This window comes from Myotis davidii, unplaced genomic scaffold (assembly GCF_000327345.1).
Source record: "Myotis davidii unplaced genomic scaffold, ASM32734v1 scaffold556, whole genome shotgun sequence".
In the NCBI taxonomy this organism is placed as follows: domain Eukaryota; kingdom Metazoa; phylum Chordata; class Mammalia; order Chiroptera; family Vespertilionidae; genus Myotis; species Myotis davidii.
Window position 1 is genome coordinate 690149 of NW_006287671.1, and position 26959 is coordinate 717107.

The 26959-nt window shown below is 42.7% G+C and overlaps 1 protein-coding gene across 1 annotated transcript in view; it reads left to right on the forward strand.

The window, feature by feature from the left end:
* The first annotated feature begins 641 nt into the window (after positions 1-641).
* NTRK2 (neurotrophic tyrosine kinase, receptor, type 2) overlaps positions 642-26959 on the forward strand; it is a 326931-nt gene continuing 300613 nt past the window's right edge. The window contains exons 1-4 of the mRNA XM_006759498.2: positions 642-913; positions 1434-1558; positions 1879-2100; positions 2561-3134. Coding sequence (XP_006759561.1) covers positions 2923-3134 — 212 coding nt within the window. The 5' untranslated portion in view covers positions 642-913; positions 1434-1558; positions 1879-2100; positions 2561-2922. The remainder of the gene's footprint in view (positions 914-1433; positions 1559-1878; positions 2101-2560; positions 3135-26959) is intronic.

The following is a 26959-nucleotide window of genomic DNA, read 5'->3' on the forward strand; positions in this document are numbered from 1 at the left end:
TTTGCCCTTTGCTTCCCTTCCTTGGCATGTCCTCACCCAGCAGGAGTTGGCGGCTGAGCAGAGAAGTGAACTTCAGCCTGGCCTTTCAGCACCCAATGGGTGTCACAATCCAGTGATGGTGGAGAGAGGCAGACCTGCTGGCCGTTTCTTCCGGCCCTGCATCAAGATTGTGTGTGTGTGTGTCGGTGTGTGTGTGTGAGTGTGTCTGTGTGTGCGCACGCTCTGCAAGGATTCCTGTGGTTACACTCATCGCTGGGGATCTGCATAAAAGCCCCACTAGATGCTTTCTGTTCCTTTGTAATATTTAAAACGTCATGGAGATTAAAGCATCTACCTGGACGTTCGGATATTTCGATTTCCCCACCTAGCCTCTGTGGGCAGATGGGTGATCATTCTTATCTTCTGGCTCGGTGAGCTGCCCGCCTTTCACTCAGCTGGACAAGGGCGCGCAGGCGTCTGGGGTTCCGCAGGTTGCGCATCTGGCGCCCGGGCCCGCCCGGAGCAGTGCCCGCCTAGGCCTTGGCCCTTGGTTTGTGCTCTCCAGCGTGCTGGGCGCTCTCTCCCCGCGCGGGGGCACCAGAGCCCTCGGAAGTGTCTGGCACTGCGGTGCCTTTTCCCAGTTCCTTTTAAATGACTGCGGAAAAACAGCCTCTCTGAGCCGCAAATGGGAAGACGGATTCACAGACCAGGCTTGCAAATGCCCCACAGCTATCGCAGCCATCATCTAACTGAGCCCAGAGAGCCCTTATGGTTTGTCACCCGGCCCGCCCGGATCGCCTTATTTGTCTCTAGCGAGACCCCGAGGCTTTGGTCCTGCCCGGCTTCTTGGTAGCTGGATGCCTGTCGTGCTCTCGGTAGCGCGGGCGCAGGGCACGCGTTTGCGCACACTCGCGCTCCTAGGAAAACGCACAAGGTACGGCAGGGGAGCAAGGGCTTTGGGTGCCCCGAGTCGGGGTGGGCATCGCGGGGAGTGAGGATACGATCTGGGAAGGGTTGCATCCTGCCAGGTTGACGGGTGAGAGAAAATGACGCGGCGCCACACATCGGACAGGCCAGGGCTGCTGCCGCGCATTTAGGGAACCCAATACGAGTCAGGCGCGCTCCCTTCCCCTCACATGTCTCTATTTCCCGGGAGTGTGATGCCAGAAAACCGCAGGAAAAAGACCCGCTTAGAGAGCTAGAGTTGCGTTTGGAGATTCCCTTCCCTCTACAAAAGCACCATCAGGAAGACCCTCCCAAACCACCAGGGTTCCCAAATCGATGTCTCCGAACGGGGGCGGTCATCCTTGGTTACGGATGCCGAACACGTTTTGGTGTTTACAATATTTATTTATTTTTTAAAGATAGCTCGCTCTCCCTTTTTAGGCAGGGTGGGAAAGGAGAACGCAGCGGGGAGGGAAGACTCCTGGAATAAGAATCAGCGTATTTTTCAGAGCTGAACCGAACCGGGTTTCAACCATTTCAAAAAAGGAGACAGCCTCTACCGCAATTGTCGAAGAGACCGCGGTGTGAATTAGGAACTGGGAGGCGTCGAGCGGCGGAACGGTCCATCTCAGAGGTACCAGGATCTAAATGCGCGCACATACACGCACACACACGCTCACACGGAAACACACCCCCACACCCGCACCCACACCCACACCCACCCACACACACGCACGCACGCGCGCACGCGTCTACACAGCCTGGATGTGTGCGTGTGCGCGTCTGTGCGCGTGTGTGAACTCCCACATGCTGCTGCTGTCTGCTTCTGGCCAGTGGCACCGATGCCTCCCTCCTCCCCGCTCGCCCCCAGATTCCCCTCCCCTCCTTGTTGCTTTTGTCTGGAGGGTATTATGGGTTTGTGTGTGTGTGAGCGTGTGTGTTTTTGGATTTCAGACTAATTTTCTGGAGTTTCTGCCCCTGCTCTGCGTCAGCCCTCACGTCACTTCGCCAGCAGTAGCAGAGGCGGAGGCAACAGCGGCGGCGGCGGTGGCTCCCGGAATTGGGTTGGAGCAGGAGTCTCGCTCGCTCCTTCGCTTGCGCTCTCTGCGCTCAGTGCTCGGCGGCAGGAGGAGCCTGGACCGGGCGCCGCCGGCAGGCGGTAGGCGCCGGAGCCGGGTGAGCAGCGCGGACAGTGCCCTCCGTAGTCTCGGCCCTCACTGTCCCCTCCTTGGGGCGGCTGAGGCGCCTCCCCAGGTGGGACGTGCCGCGCCACCTGCCCGCGCCCCCCGCACCCAGCAGCGGCGGCGGATTCTGCAGCATCATTGGGGCCCCGTCTCCAAACCGTGGCAGCGGCAGTCTCTTCGTCCCCTTTTAAAGGGTTCTCCTGGCCTGTGCCATGGAATCCATTCTCAGGGACCCTTTGCCCTATCTTCCCTCCCTCAACCTCAGACTTGGAAAGAGGCATCAGTGCAATCGAGGGGCAAGTTTATTTCTGGGGTGGGAGCTGGGCACTCATCTTTCCACAGTCTCCTGGCTGGGGTCGGGGTGGGGGTGACGCGAGCCCCAAAGGAGAATGCCTCAATTCGTCGTCTCTGGGGTCCTGCGCTCAGTCTTACCCATGTCTGTTTGTCCTCAGCCCCGAGGTGCGTCTGGGATCTCAGTGCGTGTCTAGCAAGGAGCCTGCGTCCCAGAGAGTCCCCGGAGCACCGCCGGCTGGTGCCCAGCGCGCCGGGCCATGCTGCTGAGGCCACAGCGGAGCTCCTAGCGGCGGTAGCGCCCCCTGTGAGGAGGCCGGAGATGCCTCTGCCACTGTGAACGGTGCTGCCCGCCAGGATCTGCTCAGCCCCGGACCCTCTGGGCTGTGCGGGCCCGCGACCCACACCGAGTAGGGAGAGCAGCGAGCGCGGCAGAGACCGCCCAGCACCGGCAGCGGAGGCCGGCCGGTGCAGCGCAGGGACGCGTACTTAGTCTGACTGGGGCTGGCACAGGCGGCTAGCTATGTCGTCCTGGACGAGGTGGCATGGACCCGCCATGGCACGGCTCTGGGGCTTCTGCTGGCTGGTTGTGGGCTTCTGGAGGGCCGCTCTCGCCTGTCCCACGTCCTGCAAATGCAGCGCCTCTCGGATCTGGTGCAGCGACCCTATTCCTGGCATCATGGCATTTCCGAGGTTGGAGCCTAACACTATAGACCCTGAGAACATCACCGAAATGTGAGTTCCTGGTGTTCTCCTTTCTTTCTTCCCTCCTGGCCCCTGCAGCCCTGGCTGGCCAGGCGAGCCCATCCTGGGCATGAATGTTGTCTCAAGTCTGGGGAGAAGTCAGAGATGAACATGTAGGGCTGGGCCATCTGTCAGTTACCTGTCCGTTTCACTGGCCTGGCGCTGATAACACCGGGAGAAGTGTGACAGTTTAAAATTTAAAGTTTTAAATATACTATATGTGAATAACATACTTGTGGGAAGCCAAACTATATGCACTTTATACTTCAAAGTCTTGCTGGGCATGCTTTAGGCTTTCCACACGCAATAACTTAGTTTTGGACATTTTTGTGTCATAAGATGCAATGTGTATGTTGTGTTAGGAGGAGTTCTAGTAATATTTACTAGAAAGGAGGTTAAGATAATTCACTTTTTAAAATTTGTTGGAGGGGGTTAGAGTTTACCCCCTAACATCTTTTTCTGAGGTTTGGAGTTGGCCCATGTCCCTTTTCATTTTATGCATCGGGGTTTTACTTAGGAGATTGCATCCAGAGATGGCCTTGAACATGATCTGTAAGAGGAGAAGTTCTCAGTGTTGAAAAGCACTTTCTCAAAAGGGAAAATGTGATCGTTGGAAGCTTAAAAGCCTGGTCTGATTTAATTTGGAATTGACTTCTCAGAGATATAATTTTGAGACCATTTGGATGATAAATTTTAATTGTCCACTGAATATTTTCTCAGGACAAGGTTGGATGATAAAGCTGTGTGAAGTCCTCAGATGAATGCCGCCTTTAGCATGGGACCCCTAGGTCCCTGGCAATATTTGAGCTTGTTCTGATCTGATGGAGAAGCAGAATTGTGCATTTGTGTCTCCTCTTTTTATGCCTTGTGACAAATACATTAGCAGGTAGGAGTTCAGCAGTCCTTCCTCCAGCATTCTCCTATCAACTCTACTAGAGGTGTCTGCTCTCCCCAACATTGCCGTTTATTCCATTAACATGAGATTTTATTCATCCACGTAGAGGGGCTGTAAGGCAAAGTTTCTCTAGGTTTCCCTTACGTGTTTGATACTAAGATAGGCAGCCCTGAAAGTAGGGCTTGGGCTGTGGCCTTCCGGTTGGCGAGTGCGCATGCATATTCCCCCCACAGAAAACGCACACCCTGTTTCTGCCAACGTATGACCGAGGTAACCTGTTTTTTTTTCTTCATGTAAGTAAGAGACCTTCCTAGTCTCTGTTTGTTCTACTGGGGATGTTCTTGTTATAAGGCTCAGGCAGAAGGAAGTGACAACAGAACAGAGGGGAAACGTGCTGGCCTAGCAGAGCTGAGATGTGCAGGGAGCAGCCAAATATCAGGCTGGATTCAGGATGCTCGGTTTTCAATCTTTTTTTGTTTGTTTGTTTGCCAGGATAGCAGCAGTCAGGGCCTGAGGTAGGGCCCTGGCCGTGCTGACCCTGGGCTGGCCCTAGACTGGCCCTAGGTTGGGCTGGTCCAAGCTCACCAAGCTGGTCAGAGTGTCTGTAGCCTTTTGTCAGATGTGTCTTTTATATGAGATGGGGTGTCAGTAGTTAGATGGAGAAAGCCATATAGAATTCAGAGCTCTTCGGACTATTTTAAGACCAGGGGGAGTGCCTTTGTACAGTTTGATGTTGTTTTATTGTTGTTTTTAAAATTCTGTCTTAGGCAATAGATATATAAAGAGGGAGAAAATGAGGTAAAGCTAGTCATTTTCACTTTAAATTTTTTCACTTTAATATTTTACAGTCACAATCAGAGAAAAGGACACTAAAACTCTTTAAATTTAAAATGTTATTTTAAATCTTAGTGTCCTTAGCTGCCTGAGATAGATGAAATCAATAGATTGGAGGAGAGCTTTCTTATATTAGTCCTCATAATTGCTGCTGCTGTTGTTTTTATATCTGATGGCAGATTCCTATTTTCAGGCTTTTGAAAATGAATTTTTTGGGTTATATTTACCAAAGCACTTGTCACAGTTACTCATTCAATAATGGCACTGCTTATTGCTACTCTTATTTTTTTACCCTTTGGTTTGAGCATTTGTTGAAATTAAGATCACTGAGAGGTATCAATGCATAAATGTTTCGGATGGGGAATTAGACTGGCCAATAGGAAAAGGTATGCTCCCTGCTCTGTCCCTCTGCTTTGATCGAGCCCAGCCAGTTTGAGCCCCAGGTGTTCTTATCTGTAAAATGTATCAAAATCCTTGTTTAGAAAGCACTTAGCATCATCATTTTGAATTCTGCTGTTTTGATATCAAAATAACATCAGTGGATGAGCTTGTTTCACTCTCACCATCTGTGTTCTTTTTCTTACATATTAATATTTGCTTGAACAGCTTTTCAATTCTTGGCCAGTAGGTACCAGCTACAGTTGGAACCAAATTACACTTTTTTTTTTTAAAAAAAAACTTGTTATTAGTCCCAAGGATATTCCTAAAATAACATGTTTCAAAGTTCTGGTTTAATGGTGCTTAGCTAAACTTACATGTTCCCATAAAAAAGTAGGAATAATATAAGTAAATAAACTGAAGCAACAGTTGACTGTATCATTTAAAAATAGTATATCTTTTAATAACTATCTATTGGGGGAAAATATAACCACTGTGCCTTTTAGAATTCAGATAAAGGTCATGGTAGAACATTTAAAAAAATATATGTATGATTAAAGAAGAGATAAGTTTATTTTTGTTTCTACATGCATATTTTAAGTCAAGCTGACATTTTGTTTGGAGAGTCAGTGTTTGACTTTATTTTCTGAAAAATCTCTCCATCACAGTGTCTGTGTCTCATACTCTTTACTCACTAACATGGTCTACATCTAGCTCTCCATCTCTCTGTCCGTAGATGTGCATTACATTTGTCTATCAGCATACGGCTGAGAAGTGCCCACTTTTGTTATGTGGTTATGGTTATACCAAAGCTATACTAAATTCAGTTTAAAAATAATACCATTGTCACATAGAAGTGGAATTCAAGAGTAAAGCCTGTTGTTGGAATTATGTAACTGGCCATTTAAGTCTCAGTTTTATCAGGTGCCAAAATGCATTGCAAAGGACAAGTTTTGTCTCACATAAGTGGTAAAAGGCATGGATAAAATAGGTCAGGTGTTTTAGTTTTATTGTGGTCAAAAACATATAATGTAAAATTTGCCATCTCAATTATTCCTTACTGTACCATTCAATGCATTTTTATATTGCCTATATTTCATGAGGACCAATGATGACCTTTTTCTCAATTTCTTGTGTGATGGTCTCTGATTTGGGGTTAATATTTGGAGACAAGTGTAATATTTTTCCTCTCAGTACAGCACAAACAGAATTTGCAGCTTCTGCCGCCAGAGCTTCTATGTGCAATTTATTGCTGGCTTGGTTAAGTGACTGTAATGTTATGTCATTAATACATTGATTTTGGCCCTCTCACCTTAGTAAGCTTTTCCATTGCAATTAATTGTACTAAATAAAAGTTCTGGCATTTATAAGGATTCAGTGAAAGGCATCAGCTTTTTATGACTCTGATGTTTACTTCTCAGCCCCTCCATGCTTGAATTGTGCTTTACATGCATTTAAGAACCTTGGAGTAAGTTTTGAGTGTGGCTACACAGGCCACACTGGACTTGTTAATAAATAAGACAGTCTAATTTATGTCATTCATTATTTAATACAGCTTGCAAGCTCTTGTTGAAAACCTGCTGTCTTCATAGGGAAGATATTTTCAGAATTCAGCTCAGCACAACCATTTTGAAGTCTGAGTTTCATACCTTCCATCTCTGCATTATGGAGGTTTTTATTATATTGGGTCAAACAACTGAAAAGCCCCATGACCCTTCTGACCCTACTTTCTTCCACCTCCCCCTCTCTCTCTCATAGACTATCCAGGAAAATGTATTTGATTTTTTTTTCCTTCTCCGAAAAGTGATATTTCCTTATGGGAATTCAGAGCATTGGCGTTAAGAGAAAAGCCTGGCTTATATGTTATTATAAACAAGTAATGGGAAGTTACAATAGTGTGGTCACAGCTCCCCAGTACTGAGATTAGCTTTGTTTTAGATCTGCCACTGTTTTTCTCCCATAGACCTCTGTTTGTGTCTGTTTCAGTACTCCCCTGTAAAGACATTTTCTCAGCTGAAAAGTTGGCGGAACAGCTGAGAGTTGAGGTCTCTTTCTCCCTGGGAACATTCTGTATGATCTCTTTGACTATATCTAGGTCGTAGGAGCATAAAACCTAGAGTTTTTGTTTAGCTGGGAAAGGAAATAGAATTTCTTTTTTTCCCTTTTTCTTTTTCTTTCTTTCTTTTTTTGCCTTTAGTACTAAGCGAGTGCCTCTACTTTTAACTCATTGCTCACCTCGCCTGTAGAGAAAGAAACATTTGCAAACCATGATAAAATATTATATACTGGTGTTATTCATAGACTAGCTTTACCACTTCTCAGGAGAGTTTCTGATAGGGTAAATAGCTATATGGTAAAATGTGGCATTGAACCTGCTGCCCTTTGGAGCAGTGCCAAATCTTTGTTCCTCTTGATATCTATAAATCAATAGAATGACTATTTTTGTGGGAGAGATTATTTAGGCAGCACAGACTTTTTACTTGTTTGATGTATGAGAGAAAAGAAGAGAGTAAAACTCAACTTTGGATTATTAACATCTGATTAATCATTTTCATGAACTCCTTGGTCTAGTGAGTTCAAAACACAAATCCTGCCACCCAGGTGGCAGAGATCAGAACCCCACAGTGGCCTGATAATTTTAGCTCTCCATTTGTTTGCTGATTGATTTCCATTAAGAAAGGCAATGATCCCACATGGTCAGGTGTCTTCTCACCACTTACTTTGCTCTCTGGGATGCCCAAAGGTCTGAGAAGTCATAAATATTGATCTGGGAGATGAAGGAGTGAATGGTTGTGAAGGATATAAATCTAGGAAGAAATGTGATGCATAGGTATGAAGTTTACATGTTTCACAAAACCCTGGATGAGATAGAAAACTGGAGTCAGGTGTTACCTGGTCTGAAAATAGCCCCTTAATGTCTCTGGGCTGAGCTTGTTAGATGTAAACTGAGGGCTTCGGAGCTGGTGATCAGACAAGTTTCTCCTGGCTCTGAAGTTCTGAGGTTTGTACGTCAGCTTTGAGGTCAAGGATGGTGTGAGTCTGAGGGTCTTGGGTGTCATCTGTCACATGTGCATGTTTCCAATGTCTGCTCTGAGTTCCCCAAACTGTGTCTTTTTAAACTTAATGAATTAACTAATTAATTAATTACACTTATTGGGGTGACATTGGTTAATGTGATCATATTGGTGTCAGGTGTGGGTTTCTATGTTACAAGATCTGTACATCATGCTGTGTGCCCACCACCCAAAGCCAAATCTTCTCCTGTGTCTTCCCATGATCTGCTGCTAAGGCTGTTGGCATGTTAGTGCTGGCTGATGGGTCCAAGGTCTCAGGGTCACTTAGAATCAGGACCACAGAAGGCAAAGGGGCTTTAGAAATGCTCTGTTTCAGCCCCCTCTGCTTGCACCAGGTCAGTGAAGTTAGTAAGGCCATGATGCACTAAAACATGGTGGGAGCTAGAACTCCTTTTCCTAGCAAGGAGAGAAAATGCCATGGCCTTTACTTTGGGGATCCCATGCTCTGTTGTGTGTCCTGGGATTTACGATGACTTTAGCCCACCATTTTAGAAGCATCAGAGATATGAAGACAGGCTTAGCCGGGCTAAGTGTGTGCAAACATGTCTCTACTAAAGACAAAGCAATTAAAAGGTGCTTGAGCTACTGATCCCAAAGCAATGACCTTATCTTCATAGGAAGAAATACATTATTTTGTTTAGTGTACTGTGAGTATTTTTAAAAAATTTCAAGTCTTCCTCTTCACTGAGCAATTCACACACAAAAGTTGAGCTGCAAAGGAAAGTCTTCCTGAGTTGGTAGCAATGAGGGACCCTAACCTGTGCCTGGTGGACCATGTTGGTAGGTTAGGGTCGGACATAGGGCAGAGCAGACAGAGCAGTGGAGGCTGCTGCTCTTGGAGTCTCTATTACAATCAGTTATGTAAGTGGAGGAACCCACAGCCCTTTATACAAAGTCAGCCTTAGAGCCCATGCAAGCCCTGTGGCTGGAGAATACTCATTCTCTCCTGCCTTCTTCCCCTCCGCCCCCCTGACTTCTCAATGGCCCAAGATTGATGGCCAAGATCAATGGCTGAGCCAGGGGGCAAGCTTAAGGGTTGTTGATGCTCATCCAGAATGTATTCTGCTACCATTATGGGTGCTGTCCGTGGCCTGCATGAAGCCTTTCCTATTAAGAACACACCTCTGAGATGTACCTTTGGTTTCACGCAGAGCTCCTCCCCAGGGACCTGAAAGGCCCTTTACAGGCATCTGCTTATTTAGGTTTAAAACCTTGCACTGAAGTCAGTGGGAAGGTCTTGATGGCCTCGGAGGGAGGGACTGTCATGTTGATCGGCTCTCTGGTCCAGCAGAGTGGAGTTTGGATCAGAGCCCCATCCAGTATCTGGCTTAGGGCTTTGTCTGCTCAGCCCACTTGCCCAAATCTGGGCCCCAGAGGACAGGTAGTTTTAAGAGAAGTGTAAAGATTCAAATAAATATTCACAAGTTAAACGGCATGGCAGTGGAGAGGTAGACTAATGCTTCATGTCTTTGCCCTTCATCATCATCTCCGCTGTTGCCGTGTGTTACAATAGAAGATAAGGATTTGCATGCCCTTGGGAACATGGCATTTTCTAGTATGGAATAAAAATGTTAATAATCACACACCATTTAGAGTTCCCTTTTCAAATTTCTTTTCAATTACAGTTTATATTCAATATTATTTTGAATTAGTTTCAGGTGTACAGCATTGCGGTTAGACAATCATTTACTTTAGGAAGTGATCCCCAATATTTCCAGTACCCACCTGGCACCATACATAGTTATTACAATATAATTGACTATATTTTTGCTGTACTTTATATCCATGTGACCATTTTGTAACTACCAATCTGTACTTTTCAATCCTTCAAAAGAGCCCTGTTTTGTTATTGTAGATTTAGCACCGCACCCTTTCCTGTAATCTCCATATCTCAGCAGTTCTCTGGAGACACACACACATACACACACACACACACACACATCAGAATTCTATTTGTGTGTGTACAGGGTGTCTATGAATATATAAATGTATGTATACAACTCCACTAGGTGTGGCTCTTTCATACTTAATTATATTGAATTGTAAAATTTTCCTAATAATTTAGGGTTTACTTCCTTAAACTATCCAGACTTTTTTTAAAAAAATGACATATAACTGACATATCAGCTTCAGGTGTACAAAATAATGATCTGATATTTGCACTATACATTGGGAAATACTCACCACAGTAAGTCTAGGTAACATTTATCACCTCCCATAGTCATAATATTTTTCTTGTGATGAGCACTTTTTCAATTTACTCTCTTACCAACTTTCCAATATACATTACAATACAGTATTATTAGCAATAGTCACCATGCTGTGCGTTACATCCCCAGCCAGACTTTTAATTTTGTTTTCATCATTCTGGATGTCTCTCCCTGAGGTATTCTCTGAGTGAAGTAGGTGAATGTTAGTACTTGGACACCATCAGCCAACCTGGCTTCTCAGAGGCCCATTGCATTGTCCTCTTTGATCAATTCTCAACATGAACAAAAATTTACATGATCACTGATGCATTTTTGAACTCTACAGTAGTGTAATTTAACCCAAAAGATAATGGAATTTTGGGTTTTAACCTCTGAAATATAGTGCAATCTAAAAAGATAGGCTCTTCTACACTCTCATTTTTGTCAAAAAAAGTTGTTTCTATTTCATGTGCCCCAGAGTCCCTTGCAGTGTGGTGTGGCAGAGGGTGCCTGGTACTGCTTCTCTGACTGTTGCTCACTGAGACAGCTTGCTTCCTGTGGCTTACTCATCTGTGCGATGTGTGTGCAGGGGTGGGGAGAGGGGAGCCAGAGCTTGACATGTGGTCTCTAAGGTCTCTGGTAAGGTTTGATACAAAAACAGGCACCGCTCTCCAAAAAACCCAGCCCAACCCACTCAACCCAAACCACAGCACTCCTTGTGGTCTGCTCCCAGTTTCACTTCAGAGCACTGGTGCTGCCATCCCAAATTCAAGAGTGTCATGGGAGATTTTGCCCCTGGCGTGTTTAACTTGTACTCCTGCATTTAGCCTTCTCTTGTTGTCACTCTTTAGTCTTCTTCCTCTGTTTCCGATGGTGTTTCTTAGGCCCCTCTTCACTTCCCTCAAAACACACACACACACACACACACACACACACACACACACACACGGAGATAGGCATATAGCCCCTTTAGCAGATTGCGAGGAAATCTTTGGTTGCAGGACCTGGGCCGACCACCATCATTCCCACTGAACCTGGCTTGATAAGGTTAACACAGACAGTACAGCAACCTGAGAGGGACCTGGGCAGGGAGTTGGGATGTGAAGTTCACATCTACTCGCTCACAGTATCAGAACCTGGGATCCCGAGTGAGCCATTTAATCTCACCAGCCTGAGTTTCCTTATCTTGAAGTTGGAGGTTGAATCTTGGATGGATGCTAACCCCTGAAAGGTTGTGTGGTTCTAAATCAGTCAACCATGGGCACTAGTGTTTCCTTTTCTATTCTGGAATTCACCCTTGCCTCCTCCCACCCAGAGCTTGCTCCAGTTCTCTGGTGGCTTAAGCAATAGAAGTCTGATGGGTGAGATTTCTCCAAGTCCAACTCTGCAGTCCATGTAGGATGGCTTTGCAGGTCACGGGCTCCCTGCCTCCTGGGTTTCCCACTAATTGAAACAAACTTGTATTTTCTTCCTTAGAGATCATTTTCTTCCCATGTACTGTCTACATCCACTTTCAGCAATTGTATCAATGAATCCATATGTTCATGTCTGATCAGCCCACTCTGATCAGGGCCACTTCTATGGATGGTGCTCTAGAGGGATTTCTAATTGCCTTGCCTCTTTGGCCAGTCTCCACCTTTCCTGACCCTCAAAGCAGGAGCTTACACTGAAATCAAGTCTCATCTTTCTGCCCTTCAAGCCTTCCTTTCCTGCTCACTGGAAGAGTTTATCACATATTTTCAGTGGGCTGCCTGATATCTAATGCAAACTTCCTGCGAACATTAGTTCAGTTCCACTAGTGCTTAGGGAGGACACTGGGGTGCTACAAACAAACAAGGAAGTGAGGCAAGGAGCCTCTGAGTTGAGTAGCTTATATCTAGTGGGAGAAACAGTTGAGTGAACATCGAATTTTAATATACTATGGGAAGGATGTCAGTGCACTTGAGGATTAAACCCCCCATTTACATCATGATTGTCTCAGCTCGTGGGAGACATGGGGACATTTACAAAGGGTGCTTCTCCCAAATGTGCATGGTTTTCACTGTTTAATAGTGGATGGCGTAGATGTGTAGACTGGATGTGAGCAATCCCCACTTCCTATGATGGCAATAAGCCAGCTGAGCTTTGTTATTTCTCTCTTAACAATGTTTGACATGCTTGTGTCCTGGTTTGCTCGTATTCCATTTGGAGCAAGCTTCCTGCATCTGAAACACACCTTCCCCTTTGGTTACAATAGAAGGGCTAGAGCACTTTGAGGTAGAAGCCAATCACTCCACCTCTATTACCGAGCCCATCCTCTGAAACTTCCCTTCATCAGTGACTTCCCTCTCATCTCTATTTTCAGTCTCTTCCCCTTGTAAACATCAGAATTTAAGCGGGACAACTTTTCCTTTAGCAATGTTCCCTCCCTTTCCTCCCAGACCTCTTTAGTCCTTGCCCTATCCTCTCTCCCTTCAAAGCTTGATCTTAGAAGACTGATCTGTATTCATTATGTCCATTTCCTCAGCTCCTAATCTCATCTTAATCCACAGCTTCATTGAATTTGTTTTCCACCACCAGCTCCAAAGACCTTGGGCTAAATCCAAGGCATATTTCTCTGTCCTGCTCTTATTTGCTGAGTAGAACTTGGCCTCACTTCTCACTCTCTCTCTCTTGAAGCATCGTTTTCCTTCAGTGCAACTGTACTTTCCTCGTCTCCTCCAGTTTCTCTGGCTGCTGCTTTTTAGTCTTACTTGTGGATACTCTTTTCTCCTCTCTTCCCCTAGGGGATGTCCCATGGGTTTCTTTCCTAGGGCTGCTCTTCCTGGGCTATCCTTGGACTATGTCATCCTCATCTACTACTTCTGTTGCCTTTTGTATTCTAATGATGTCTTGATCTATGTTTCCATCCATGACCAGGAGGACCTTTGAGCTCATAAGCCCAACCACCTACTGAACATGTCATAATGTGTCACCCTTGAGATTTCCAAATTGAATTCATCATCATCATCATCATCATCATCATCCCAAACCCCTGTATTAATCTAAGTATCATGCCTTCCACATTCATTTTCATAAATTCCCCAATTTTTAAAATGTGTTCAGTTCTTTTTATTTCTGCTGCCCTCATCCATCCATCCATCCATCCATCCATCCATCCATCCATTCATTCAACAGATATTCTGGGGTCTGTTCTGTGTCCTGCTAAATGCTTAGGATATGGTGGTGGAAAGACTGATCTGGCCCTTTCTTCTTATCAAGCTTGAAGTCTGGGAGGGAAAATGAACATAAAAAAGTACTTATGTAAGCAAAAACAATAATTCATTTTACCATCCTTTTTGCCTAAAATGCTGCAACCTTTCTACTTGGCATCCTAGCCCTCAGTCTTGCCCCTTCTCTATTCATATGCCATGCTGCGCTGGAGGGGTCTTTCAAAAATGCCGATTTTATCACATCACTGCTTCTAATTGCCCAGTAGCCTTCTCATTTCTTAAAACAAATTCAAAGTTGATTTCATTTTGTTGTTTTTTTAGCTTAAAAATTAAAACCAATTTTGAGCATATTGCTGTGTAATAAGACATATAACTGTCACGTGGACTCAAATACACAGATCAGCATTACAGTTGCTTTTGCACCAGATCTATGAAGGCGAACAAATTAAAACTGGAAGCTTGCTTGGTGATCTTGGAATGAGAGCAAGGGCACTTAATTCTGCATTTAAAATGTTAAATGAAATTAAGCTAAGCCTGCCCGAGGCATCCATCTCCATAATTGGAGCGCCTTCACAAAGGGAACGCAGAACTTGAAGTACTTTGGCCCAGACCTGAGTCCCCTGGATGGACACTCCTGTTTCTCCCTTTTATTCCCAGGGCCCAGCACCAATTCTGATTGACACCTTCTTTCATTGGAGTGCCTTTAGCCAAGTTTTGCTCAAGCCTGGGAGCTTGTCAGATTCTTTAAAGTGATTTTGTACATATTTTCTCTGAAATACATTTTCATTGTATGGAATTTTTATTAGTATTTTTTAAAGTAATATTTGAACATGATAAGAAATTCTGGTGGTACAAAAGAGTGTATCATGAAAAGTAGTCTCTCTAACTAACCCAACAATCCCTCAGCCTCATATCCAGTAGCAGCTTTGACTTAGTTTGCATGTCTGCCTCTAGAAACAGTCTACTCACATAAATGAATACATGTCTGTCTTTTTTTGTTTATACACAACGAGGGTATATATATGCCTTCCATTTCCACCTTTAACTATACTCACTGATCTGCATCTTGTTTTTGTTTTTTTTTTAAACTTAACAATGTATTTTCAAAATGTTTCTCTATCAGCATATATACCTAACCTTTTATTTTCACAGCCAGGCAGTAAAGTAATCCATTGAATGAATCAACTTTATTTTACCAACCTCTTTTTAAACAACCTTGTGTGCAAGTTCTTGCACACATTCATGATTTTATCTGTAGATAAGCTTTCTAGAATTTGAATTGCAGGGACATTTGCCAGACATTTGTGATTTTGATAGGTACTGCCAAGATGTCTTGCAAGAAGACCACATCATTTTATCCTCCCACTCAAACTGGAAGCACCTGTTTTTCTGCTGCTGAGCCAATACTATTTGTTATCACACCTTTGACCTTTGCCAATCATCTTCCTGGGAAATAGTATCTCACCATTGTTTTACTTCATAATTCTGTAATTCTGATCCAGGTTGCAAGTCTTTTTGTGTGTATGTAAGTCATTTGTATTTCTTTTTCAGTGAACTATGTTATCATATTCCTTAGCTTTTTCCTATTTCTATTGGATTAGTGGCCTTTTTCAGTCATAAAATCTGTTTAACAATGAGAACATTTATACTTCCCCTAATGTTTTGCTTGTCTTCTGATGCTGATTATAGCGTTTCCTCCTCCTCCACCACTACCTTTTCTTCATCCTCCTTTTCTTGTAACATAGAATTACACTTTTTAAAGCAAAATATATTCTTTCTTTTATGTCTCTATGTTGTAAATGTGGTTAAGAAGAGTCTTCCCCTCTCTAAGAGTATGAAATGAATCTCTTCTATTTTCTTTTACTATTACTATTTCATGCTTTTGTATTTAAAGATTTACTCTATCTGGGTTTTTTAAAATATAAGGCATTTTATTGTATTATTATATTTACTATATTAAAAATTGTTTTATTATTTTTCCAAGTTAGATAATCAGCCAATCAGGTCTCTTGATACCATGGAGCATATAATTCAACCTTTTCCTCACTAAATTAAAATAAATATGTTTATTTTAATAGACATATTTGTACTATTAAATCACCTTTGTACTTGGGCCTCTTTGGAATTGATCCTAGTCTGATAATCAGTCTGTATGCATGCCAGCACTAAACGTTTTTATCTCCTAAAGCTTCACATTATTATTATTATAATTTTTATTGGATTTATTAGGGTTACATTGCTTTATAAAATTATATAGGATCATGTTATTATTATTTTTTTCTACTTGAAGTATTAGTCTTACTCACCAGTCTCTTAATTCAGAATTTTTAGGATTAGTCTTGCATGATAATTTTTCCGTATGAATTTAGGAACTGCTTGCCTGGCTCCACCCACATTATACAGTATTGCTGTTTTAAATTAAGATATCATTACATTTATATATTTAAACAAGTCTTAACAAGTCTTCAAAGCCCTGTATTTTCAAATTCAAACCTCTAGCCTCATTTTTTGTCCCTCCTTTTGTTCAGTGAGATGACACAGCCACCCTGAGCTTTCAATGCATCTATTGAGCTTCGCTGTCACTCATTTCCCAGGCTTCCCGCTGGCCATCTTCTCTTCCTGAGCACTATTTTCTTGACTTCTGTCTCTGGCCTCCCTATCTCTGGGCTGTGTCTTCACCACGTGCTCATATATTTTCTAGCCCATGCATCCCCAATCCCAGCATAGGTAACTTAACATTATACATGCACTCTGGCTACCTGGCTGTAGACACCATTAGAATATAAACTACATGAAGGCAGGGACTATGTGGATCTTGCTTACTGCTCTTCCCTGACACCCAGTACAGATCCCCACATTATACACATACGTGTGAATATACCCACACCCCTCTACAAATCTATCATTTAGAGGTCCAAGTAAGAGTATTTACTAATAGTTGTTTGGGTCGCCACTATGCAAATTTCTAGACTTGACTTTTTCAAAGTCATTGAGTTAAGATGTTTTTTTTTTTTTAAATAAGTAACTTCTATGGAATTAAATAGCACAGCATTAGTTCATATGCAGTAAAAAATCAATTCATTATAGAGACAGCATAGCTGGAGAGGAAGAAAGACAAAGCTTTGATGAGCCAGCTGATTCTGTATCCAACAGGGAGGAGGGGCAGGGAAGAGATGGAGGATGAGGGCAAGTAGATGAGAGGTACACAACAGGCTGGCTGGCTCAACAACAGAGGCGAATCTGGGGGAAAGAATCATTCCAGGGACATCTGATTCCAGCAAACAAATCGGTCTAATGAGAAGGAGTTGTGCCTTTTCTGTTGTGTAATAGCTAATAATGATATCCCTGTGGATCGATTGCAGTTTTCCCTATGACTGCATTGATGATGCTTCACTTAAAAAGTGATTCTGGTGTGAGATTTCAAATGTGATTTGTCCTTCTTGAGTGTGGATGGTAGAGACTGTTCATTTTTTCTCTAAGAATGGCAGACATCAAGTATAAAAAGACAGTGTGGCAGGTGCCGTGTAATGGACCATCTGATGCATGTACTTTTGTGCCTTTGCAATCAAGGTGCACACATGGGCTGATTCTATGTCTGTTTCCTGGGGTTTCTTTATATTTATAGTAATAAAACTATTATACATCTTGCTACTTGTTTGGAAAACTGATCATAAAACAACTGATAGACATAGGAGACTGGAGGGCTCTTAAAATAGAGTAGGGAAGTATATAGGTGAACAGATTGTGTTGAAAAATCCAAAATGATAATTCTCCCTTGAGATAAATAACATCCATTTATTTATGTTTACATGATGCAGGATGTTTATAATATACATGCAAATAAAGATAGACTCCATATATATTTTGAAAGTTAATTTTTAAAAAAGGAATGGGCATTATATATCCAGCATATGATGTTAAACTCTGATGAGAAAAGTCTTATTTTTGGTCGAATCATTGGTTCTCAAGGTAAGCCTAGTTGACCCTTTGGGATTTAACTTCTTAGCCATCTCCTTTATTCTTTAAGGGAATTGCTTTCTCACTAATAAAAAGTGTCTTCTGGAGTTTAACTGCCTGGCGCCTTGAAGGCTTACTGAGCCTTTTGTTTACTCCAGCCTAGCCTAGAATGCACTCTGTCATTAACTCTCCTTTAATTGTATTTTATATCTATACATGTACAGTTTAGAGGGCAGTAGGTATTTGTTGACAAAGTCATTTCAGGATAGCTGAAATGAAAGACAGTAACTGACTGTTTATACACGCATCAGTGGATTGATTGATTGATGAGTTCATTCATTTATTTAGTCAATTAGCAAGTATATATTTTACATGTCCTCCCACCAGGCTCTTTTCTGGGTCCTGGGTAGCAAGACTTAGGCCAGCTCCTATCATTTGTGTGGTCTGTTTAAGGGCACCAGTGGAGGTCTTCAGTCAGATCACTTCTGTCTCACAGCTGTGTAGACAATCCATCCTACACATCTAGACTCCAGTAACACCACCACAGACAGCAGTTTGAACCTCCCCGCGCCCCACTGCCTCGTGCCTAGGGACATGCATATCCATAGCAGACCCACAGAAAAGGCCTACATAGGCCCTGGAATTGGGCTCATGGTCTTTGGATAGGGAATTCCGGGATCCTACTAGGTCAAGAGAAAGGTGCCATTTCCAGGTCAGAGCATCCTGTTGGCCCTGTGACTTCTTGCTTCATATGGAGGAACTCAGTTGGAGGAGAACCAGAGTGAAGGCCTCTGTCCTGCCTGAATCCACTGCCCAGAGCTAAGGGCACAAAGGACAAGGCTGTTTGGGCCTCTGCCTTGTATCTGGCCTCCACATTATGGTAGCTTTGTGCTATGATGATGCTGTGGAAGTGCAGGGCTTATGCCATGGGAGCAGGCAGTGGGGTGGCCAGGATCTCCATGCTTCTCCCATTGCAGGGCCCTCTCTCTTCAGAGGATTTCTCAGTCACAGGGTCAATGTTCCGCAAGGACAGCATGCACAGGCTTCCCCTCTGACTTGTATTACAACAAGCTCATGATATCCCAGACACAGACAGACCAGCAAAGCAGAGGTCTGTCCCCAGCAGTTCATGGGTAAACATCTGTGGCTACCAGCTCCTACCTTTCTCTCTTCCCCTTACAGATTTTATTAGTACCCTGAAAGGTCTAGATATGAATGTAATATTTTAAGAATCAGCTCATTATGGCTGAATATATATTTGCTGATATCCTAGGAGCGATCCTAAGATTGTGAAAACTGTGCCTAAAAAGTTCCTTTCCTCAATATTTTTTTTCCAAGCTAAAAAATTACTGAACATGTCATTTGTGCATAGGTGATCGGCACCTTAATTTTTCATTTTCTTGTGGTATTGTATAGGGGAGTGCTACAGGTTGTGAAGCAGGATTACTTGGTGGGTTAAGAGCCCACCCCATTCTGAAGCTTGTCTGCCCCTACTACTTGAGACCAATTATTAAAGCCCTGTGTGCCTCACTTTCTTCACCCGTAAAAGGAGAAAATAATAGTACCTTTCTCTGTGGGTTTCTGTGAGGTTAAAACGAGCTGATGCATGTAAAATGTTTGTACCAGTGCCTAACACATGGTAAGAACTTGACTGTTAGTTTTTATTCTGTGTGTCTATCCTAACCATATTTTGAAGGAGAGTGGGCTCTGCAGGGGTTGGGGAGGATGGAAAAGCAAAAGCATCTGCTGTGAGTATGGCACTGGACAGGCGTGGGGTTAAGGGGACAGATGTGCAGCCTTGGCATGCCTTTGCTTGTTGGCATAGTTCTCTCATCTTGTGGGACCAAGTGTGCTCAGCTGATCGGGATATTGATCATTTGTGTGCTGAGCAATCATGGGTCAGACTCAGTCACTATTATGCAGGTCATGGTCTTGTTCTGCCACTGTTTGTTTGATAGTCCTGGTCTATTTCATTTATTAGATTGTTTACAACAGTTGCCCTGGACTCTGGAGGTGATCAGTCAGTTTGTACTTCATTTTCTCTTTTAACTGTCATTCTCACTCTTTAATTGCAAGGCCTGTAAAGAATGCTTTCTCTCTCTCTCTTTCTCTCTCTCTCTCTCTCTCGTTCTGTCTCTCTCGCTCTGGTAAAATACACATAGCATAAAATTTACCATCTCAACCATTTTTACATGTATGATTCAGTGGCATTAAGTACATTCAAGTTGTGCAAGCAACACCACTATTCATTTCCAGAACTTTTTATTTTGCAAAACTGAAACCATTAAACAACTCCCCATTCCCCTATTGCTAGCTTCTAGCAACCACCATTCTACTTTCTGTCTCTATGCATTTGACTATTCTAGGTACCTCAAAAATATGTCTTTTTGAATAATGGTATATCTCAAACTAAAATTTTTTTAAAAATAAGAGATTTGTTTAGGATTTTAAAATTCACTCACACTTTCCATCTGCAAAATAGCTTTTCTTTATTGTGGCCTTACACAACCACTTATGACTGGGATCTTTCCCCACCAGCAACTTTGTAGTTCAATGCCAAAGAAAGAATATCTAACCTTCTATAAAAGTGACTGAAGGTTAACATGTGATGTGAAACCGGTGAGGATAAAATTGGAAGTGTCCCTTATATTCTATCGCTCTTCTTACTCCCACAGCCTATAAATGTTGGCTGAAGAATTGTGCCCAAATAAAAACAGACCTCCACAGAGATCCTAAAATTTCACCACTCAAATCATTCTCTTTTCTTGACATTATGCCCAATGCTGTTTTCTCTGTGCCATGCTTGATCTATCCCGAAGTTGGAGCAGAAATATTTAGTTCCACAAATTCTCTTCATATGAAATGATTTGACCTGACCGGAGGCCAAGAGCTTTCAAAGCTGTGTTCTGCTGTGATTAGTGCTGACTTGAATGCTTCTTAGAATTCTTAGTGCCTGGGCTAATCATTGGACGCTCTTTTTTTGCTAGTCATAAATGAAACATTGACCCGCCTGAAATAACAGAGAAAGAGGAAAAAATATATTTTTAAAAAGTTAATTTATGTGTTGGTTTGGAGTTGCAAGATGATTTCACTTATTTCTGACCATTCACTCTGAAACTCAAATGAATCATGGATGAAATGATTTACTAACCATTTCTTGAAAACAAGTATAAGATAATGGCCACTGAGTTTGTATGGAACACATATCAGAAATGTTGTAGGTAACCAGTATTTAAATAACGGGTGATAATTATTTTATAAAATAAGGTTTCTAAGGTAAAAATGAGGGGAAGGGTGCGAATGAGGAATAAAAAAGGAATAAAAAATGGACCCCCCCCACCTCCCTGCTCATTGTAAGGGTTGACTTAGTTGCTGGAACGGAGTACAACAGTTGTGCTCAACTTCCTGGCAGGGAAAAGAGAAGCTCATTATTAGGAAGGAGAATGCCTCCTAATTCCACAGGAACATGGCTTTGTCTGGCACTGTGTTCTGAAAGGAATTTCTCTTGCAGGGGACAATAAGTGATGTAATTCATAGCTCTTATGAAAAATGCAAAAGTGGATTTTATTTCTTCTTACTGAGAAGGCCAGTGAAAGTTGGGGGATGTGATGAGGACCCCTATTCTGCAAGGAGGCTGAAGTGGTTCAAGAATTTAATCTGCCAGTGCTGTGTTTATCAAATGGGTAGGACATGGGATCTTAGTCCCCCACCCTCACATACCTTCTGCTGATCCTGGCTTTGCTAGAAGTTGGACTGCATGTGCCTTGAAGTTGACCCTTCTGACCACAGCTTGGACATTTTCATCTCCCTTGCCCGTTAAGGCCAGATCCAATCTTTTTGGAAACCAGACAAGCAGATGGTCAGGCTGACATCCTTTTACAAAGACCAAGCCGCCTGCCTGCGTGCTCATCCAGGTGGAAGCCACCCGGTCCCCGGACCAAGATGAACTGCGGAGGTACCAGCGGGCAGATCCAGGCTGTGGGGAAGCAGCCCTTTGCCTCAGAACATGGACAGATGCTCAACTGAGACTGCAGAGTTCCACCCACAGGGCGCAGCAGAGATGGTTTTAGCTTAGGAGCTGTTAGGAGCAGGTGTGATCATCCTCTTTCCAGCCAGAAGAGAGGCCCCCTCAGGCTCCCGGGGTGCCCCAGGCGGAGAGGGATGGCCTCTCACGGGCCTGCCTGATAAATTAGCTGCAGAACACACCAAAAGTCACCCAATGAGCTGACTTGTGTTCGTGGCGGTTTCATATTGACCGATGTCAGAGGACACCTGCCCAAAATAAAAACTTTGGCTTAAATATAACTTAAGCCTGCTTCTTGACAGTAGTTCCATATCAGGACCATTTCCGCCATGGGCTCCTCATCTAATATGCTGAAATGGTGTCATAATACATATTTACTTACTTGATTCTCATTTGCTCTGGTAAGTTATTGTGACCTATCGAAAGATCTGAGACCTAATGTGAAATATACAGGGTGTCCCTGCAAAAAATGTATACACATGCAACAGGGGATAGCTCAATTAGTGTTTCTTTCTTTTCAGATTTAATCCATTGGAATTCATAATTATTCAAAGTGTGTATACATGTTTTTGACACCCTATATAATGATATGAAGCAAATTAGTTGGAAGAAAAACAGTTTTATGTTTTATTTTGGTCAGGAAAGAAACACATCCCTTTTTCCTCCTGGGTATTTGTTTACCACTGTGCAAAGTACAAAATTATACTTGGATATGTTGTGCCTGTATTAGTTAGCTTTTAACAACAGAGGAAGTTTCTGTAGGTTCCGGACAGGTAGATGTATTTTCACTGTGGTCTCTGTGTCCCTTTATTTGATGAGATTCCATTTCAGGATCTCTGTGCATGGAGAAGACATATCAGTGTCGGAGAATAGTTGGGGCATTGAAGTCTCAGAGGAAATTACAAGCAAGAATTATGTCAGGTGTCATAAAATCTTTCCACGGGCCTGTGAAATAGCTGAGGTTGGTTGGGAATGTTACCAACTGGAAATGTGCCCCAACCCCCCAGGGGCACTGTCACTCACCTCGTCCTAACTGTGGCCAGGAAGAAATGCTAGTCCAGTTTGGCAGACCTTCTGTTTTGTTTGTTTGTTTGCCTTAAGAAAATATGGAAGATGATATTTCTAAAATGTGAAATCTTTCCATTTTGAAAAGTGAGTGGCTAATAAGACACATAGGAAAACAAAGGACCCTGGGTCTGGGCCCCATGTTGATGCTGTGACTTCTGGTCAACCAGTTTATAAGGTTTTCCATCACAGTATTTGTAGGCTGGGGTCCAATCCTAAGCCTGCAGGAAAGGCTGTTATTTAATTTAAGTCAAATGAAATTTACATTTTCCTAGAGAAGATGGATGTGTTTTATGTGGAAAGCCAACTTTAAGGTCTTTTTCTAGAATTTATTTTTCTGGTCATAAGTTGTGGTGTTTCTTGTTGGGAACCTCCTTGTTCATAGAGGTGGGTAAGAAAAAGATATATAAATATTCAGAGGGAAAGCCAGAGTGTAAGTTTTTCCTTCATAATATTTGGCTGAAACTTTCTTGTAACTTGTGTACTGAAGGGAACTGAGATATTATCAAGTCCAAATTTCCCCTTTCACCGGTGTGGGCACTGGTGGCTGACTGAGATTAAGTTCACCAAGTAGTTAGTGACAAGCCAGCCCTTGAACCTTGGTCTTCTGCTCATTGTTCATAATAATTAGCATTAATTGAGAGCAGTTTCCTAATTTTCCCAACCACTCCATGAGGCAGTTACTGTTGTTATTCCATTTTATAGACAAGTAAATTGAGGCTTAGGGCTGGCCCCAGGCCAAACAGCTAGTAAGAGGTGAAGCTAGTGCAGTGGGTTTATCCCTCACACTATACCACTGATATTCTTTTCTAGCCACTGGATTCTTAAATTCCTAGGGATATCCTAGAAGCTGCAGTTCTCAGAGCTGCAGAAGAACCTGTAGAAGATAAATGATTATCTCCTCTTACTGCTCTATGTAGATATACTACACAGGAGCATCCTGTAAGATGTCCTCATTCCTTTTCATTGACAATTGATTTTAGGCCATGCTTACTCGTGAAGGTCCTCTTTACAGAAATTTTAGAATTTATTCCTTATTGAAGGTGCTAGATTTACACGTCTGTACCACTGGTGTTGTACAGTGGCTTTGAGCTCAGAAATCAAGGCAAGTAGATCTGGGTGCAAATCCTGTTTGGGCAGCTATGTGAACTTCAGGAAGTGACCTGGCATGGTTGGGCCCCAGTTTTCTCTTTTGAAAAGTGGAAACAATCACAGTGCTCCCCTGGTAACATTGTTGTGTTCAGGGAGACAATCCCTGGGCACTCTAGTGCCTGGCTCACAGTTAGCACTCTGTAACAGGAATTACTGATGCTACTTCTATGCTAATGGCCAAGAAAAGGTGGAAGTGCTGATGCTACCCAGCATGTCCGAGCAGGCGGTTCACATTCAGATTTCGAGCATGCTCTTTTGGGGCTCTCTATATTCATGTCTTCACACTACGGGTGGTGTATCCTGTCTTAAGAATGAAGTGATACATTGGAAAATTCCTGTTTTGAGTTCTGCTATGGCCCATCATCAATTGACTATCATAACTCTTTCTCAGCATTTTGCTGATAAACTGAAGCTGCCTAGTTGTGGACTAGGACAAAGGCACATTTTTTTAGAGCAGTGGTTCTCAACCTTCCTAATGCTGCGACCCTCTAATACAGTTCCTCATGTTGTGGTGACCCTCAACCATAAAATTATTTTCGTTGCTACTTCATAACTGTAATTTTGCTACTGTTATGAATCATAATGTAAATATCTGATATGCAGGATGTATTTTCATTGTTACAAATTGATCATAATTAAAGCATCGTGATTAATCACAAAAACAATATGTAATTATATATGTGTTTTCCGATGCTCTTAAGCGGCCCCTGTGAAAGGATCATTTGACCCTCGAAGGGGTCGCGACCCACAGGTTGAGAACTGCTGTTTTAGAGGATTACTATATTCCCTATGATGGAAATCCTGTGGCAGAGAGGATCCTATAAGAGTTGAAATGCCTCACTCCATGCTGTAAGCCTGGGAACATATCACAATCCCTTTTGGCTTTTAGGTTTTACCTACTTTTATTAGGTTACTTAGTTATTTGGTGTGTGTGTCTGGGGCTGGGGGAAGGGTTGGCCCAGGTAGAAGGAAGTGATTCCATTTTGAAGAGTGGCCATTAGATACATTCATTGCTGTTACCATTTCTTTTCAATGTATTGCCAAAGTACAGTTCAGTAATGAAGTCTAAGCTAAAGATAAATTTTATTTTAGAGGATACCGCTGTTAGGCTAATACACATGAAGAAAAGCTGCATTAGAAACAACTCTTTGTTACTCAAGCAGATTACCTAGAGGAATTATTTGATAGGCTCTTATTCGTTTCTTTTCTTTTCTTTTTTATTTGATAGGTTCTTAAAGCCTGTGTGAAATCTGTTAAAATTGGATGAGGACCCTTTCTAGGAACCTGTAATTCAAAAATGCTTCTGTGAATTTTTCCTAAATTTACCTCTTCTCTCTTCTTTTTTAAAAAAATTACCAGTAAGAATTTTGCTAAGCCCGAGGAGAGGAAATTCTTTACCCTCAAGAAAATGTCTTAGTAAAGGTCCTAGATGTCCAGTTGAGATTGGAGAAGCTTTGGTGATGATACAAAATAAGATGGCAGGTAGGAGATACTTGGTTTATGTGCATATTCTTTATCTGTTGACTTTCTGGTCCCTCTTCAAGGCCCAAGCTTCATTTAAGCCTTTGTTGACCTGCCCAATCATATCTTGTCATTCCTCCCAGATGCTGTATCTCTGCTTGGAACCTTCTCTTTTGTGCCCATCAAAGACTGGCAGTGAGCCATGTCCCCAGAGAGCATCACCTCTTTTAAGGTTAAGAACCTTGGAACCCAACTGGTGTGGGTCAGTGGTTGAGCATCAACCTATGAACCAGGAGATCACAGGTTCACTTCCTGATCACGGCACACGATTGCGTTGCAGGATCAATCCCCAATAGGGGGCATGCAGGCAGGCAGCCAATCAATGATTCTCTCTCATCATTGATGTTTCTACCTCTGTCTCCCTCTCCCTTCCTCTCTGAAATCAATAGAAATACATATTTTTAAAAAGCTTGGGTATCTATCTTCATGGATCTAAAGATTCTTGGAGGCAATTTCTAGTCTTAACATTCCTGAGACTGAGGGGTTTGGTGGCAAATAAGTGCTCATTTTCCAAAGGCAATTAATTTTTATATTTAAAAAGATAAATAACTACTGTAGTTAGTTGGAATGTGTTGTGTGTTTGTGATCCAAATTCACTCCTAGATTGGACAAATTTTGCTTTCAAAATTGGCTTTCCATCTTCCTCTGTTACTGTCTTTCCCTGTTTTCTACATGATAAATGAAATTATTTTCTATTATCACAATTTTCATTTAGTACTTACTATGCATCTCTCATGAACATGTGTGTTTGTGTCTGGTCTTTTCAGTGGGGTAATAAAAGTCCACATGGAAGATGCTTAGGTCTGCTTAATTGTGCTAAGTTCACCGGCATTCGTGAGAATCAGCCCTGTGAGTGCATGAAATGGAGATGCAGTGAGATGGCTAAAACTCCTTAATTCGAAGAGTTAGTGGTTCAGCTGGGGAGTCAGATAGGTTCATGGAAAAATGCAAATGTGGGTACAAAGAGTACCTCCATTTCTTCTAATTCTTAATTACAAAGTTGGAAAATGCTTGCCAAATGATGGAAAAAACATGTTGTGATTGCAAAGAGCCTTTTTGGGTTGTGTAGAAATCAAGCAACATTTCAGATTGACTGGGCCCCAGAGAGATTGAGGTGAATTCATTAAGAAGTGCTTTGAATATGGGATCCAATATTTACGGCAATAGATAGCGGCCTTAGGATGTAGTAAAAGTGAAAACTTTTGATACTATGATACTATGAGTTCCACCCTAGAGTCCTTTATATGAATTCAAGAATGGAGGAAGGCATATTTGGGCAAAACAGGTTGGTTGATGGCCAAGAATGATTCCACACAGATTGCTGATGAAGGAGTGGAAAAAGTGGGCCAGAGGGAATGGGAGTCCTAAGAGTTAAGTGAGAGGAATTCTTAAGGAGTATCAAATTAAAATAAATTCAAATTCAATGAGTCTCTTTGTCACTGTTCAAAGGCTTCATAAAAGTAGAATGAAGGCAACCTCTGCAGGTTTGAAGGGCAGAAGCTTGGTTTTCCATGAAGAACCAAAGCTCTGCTGAAC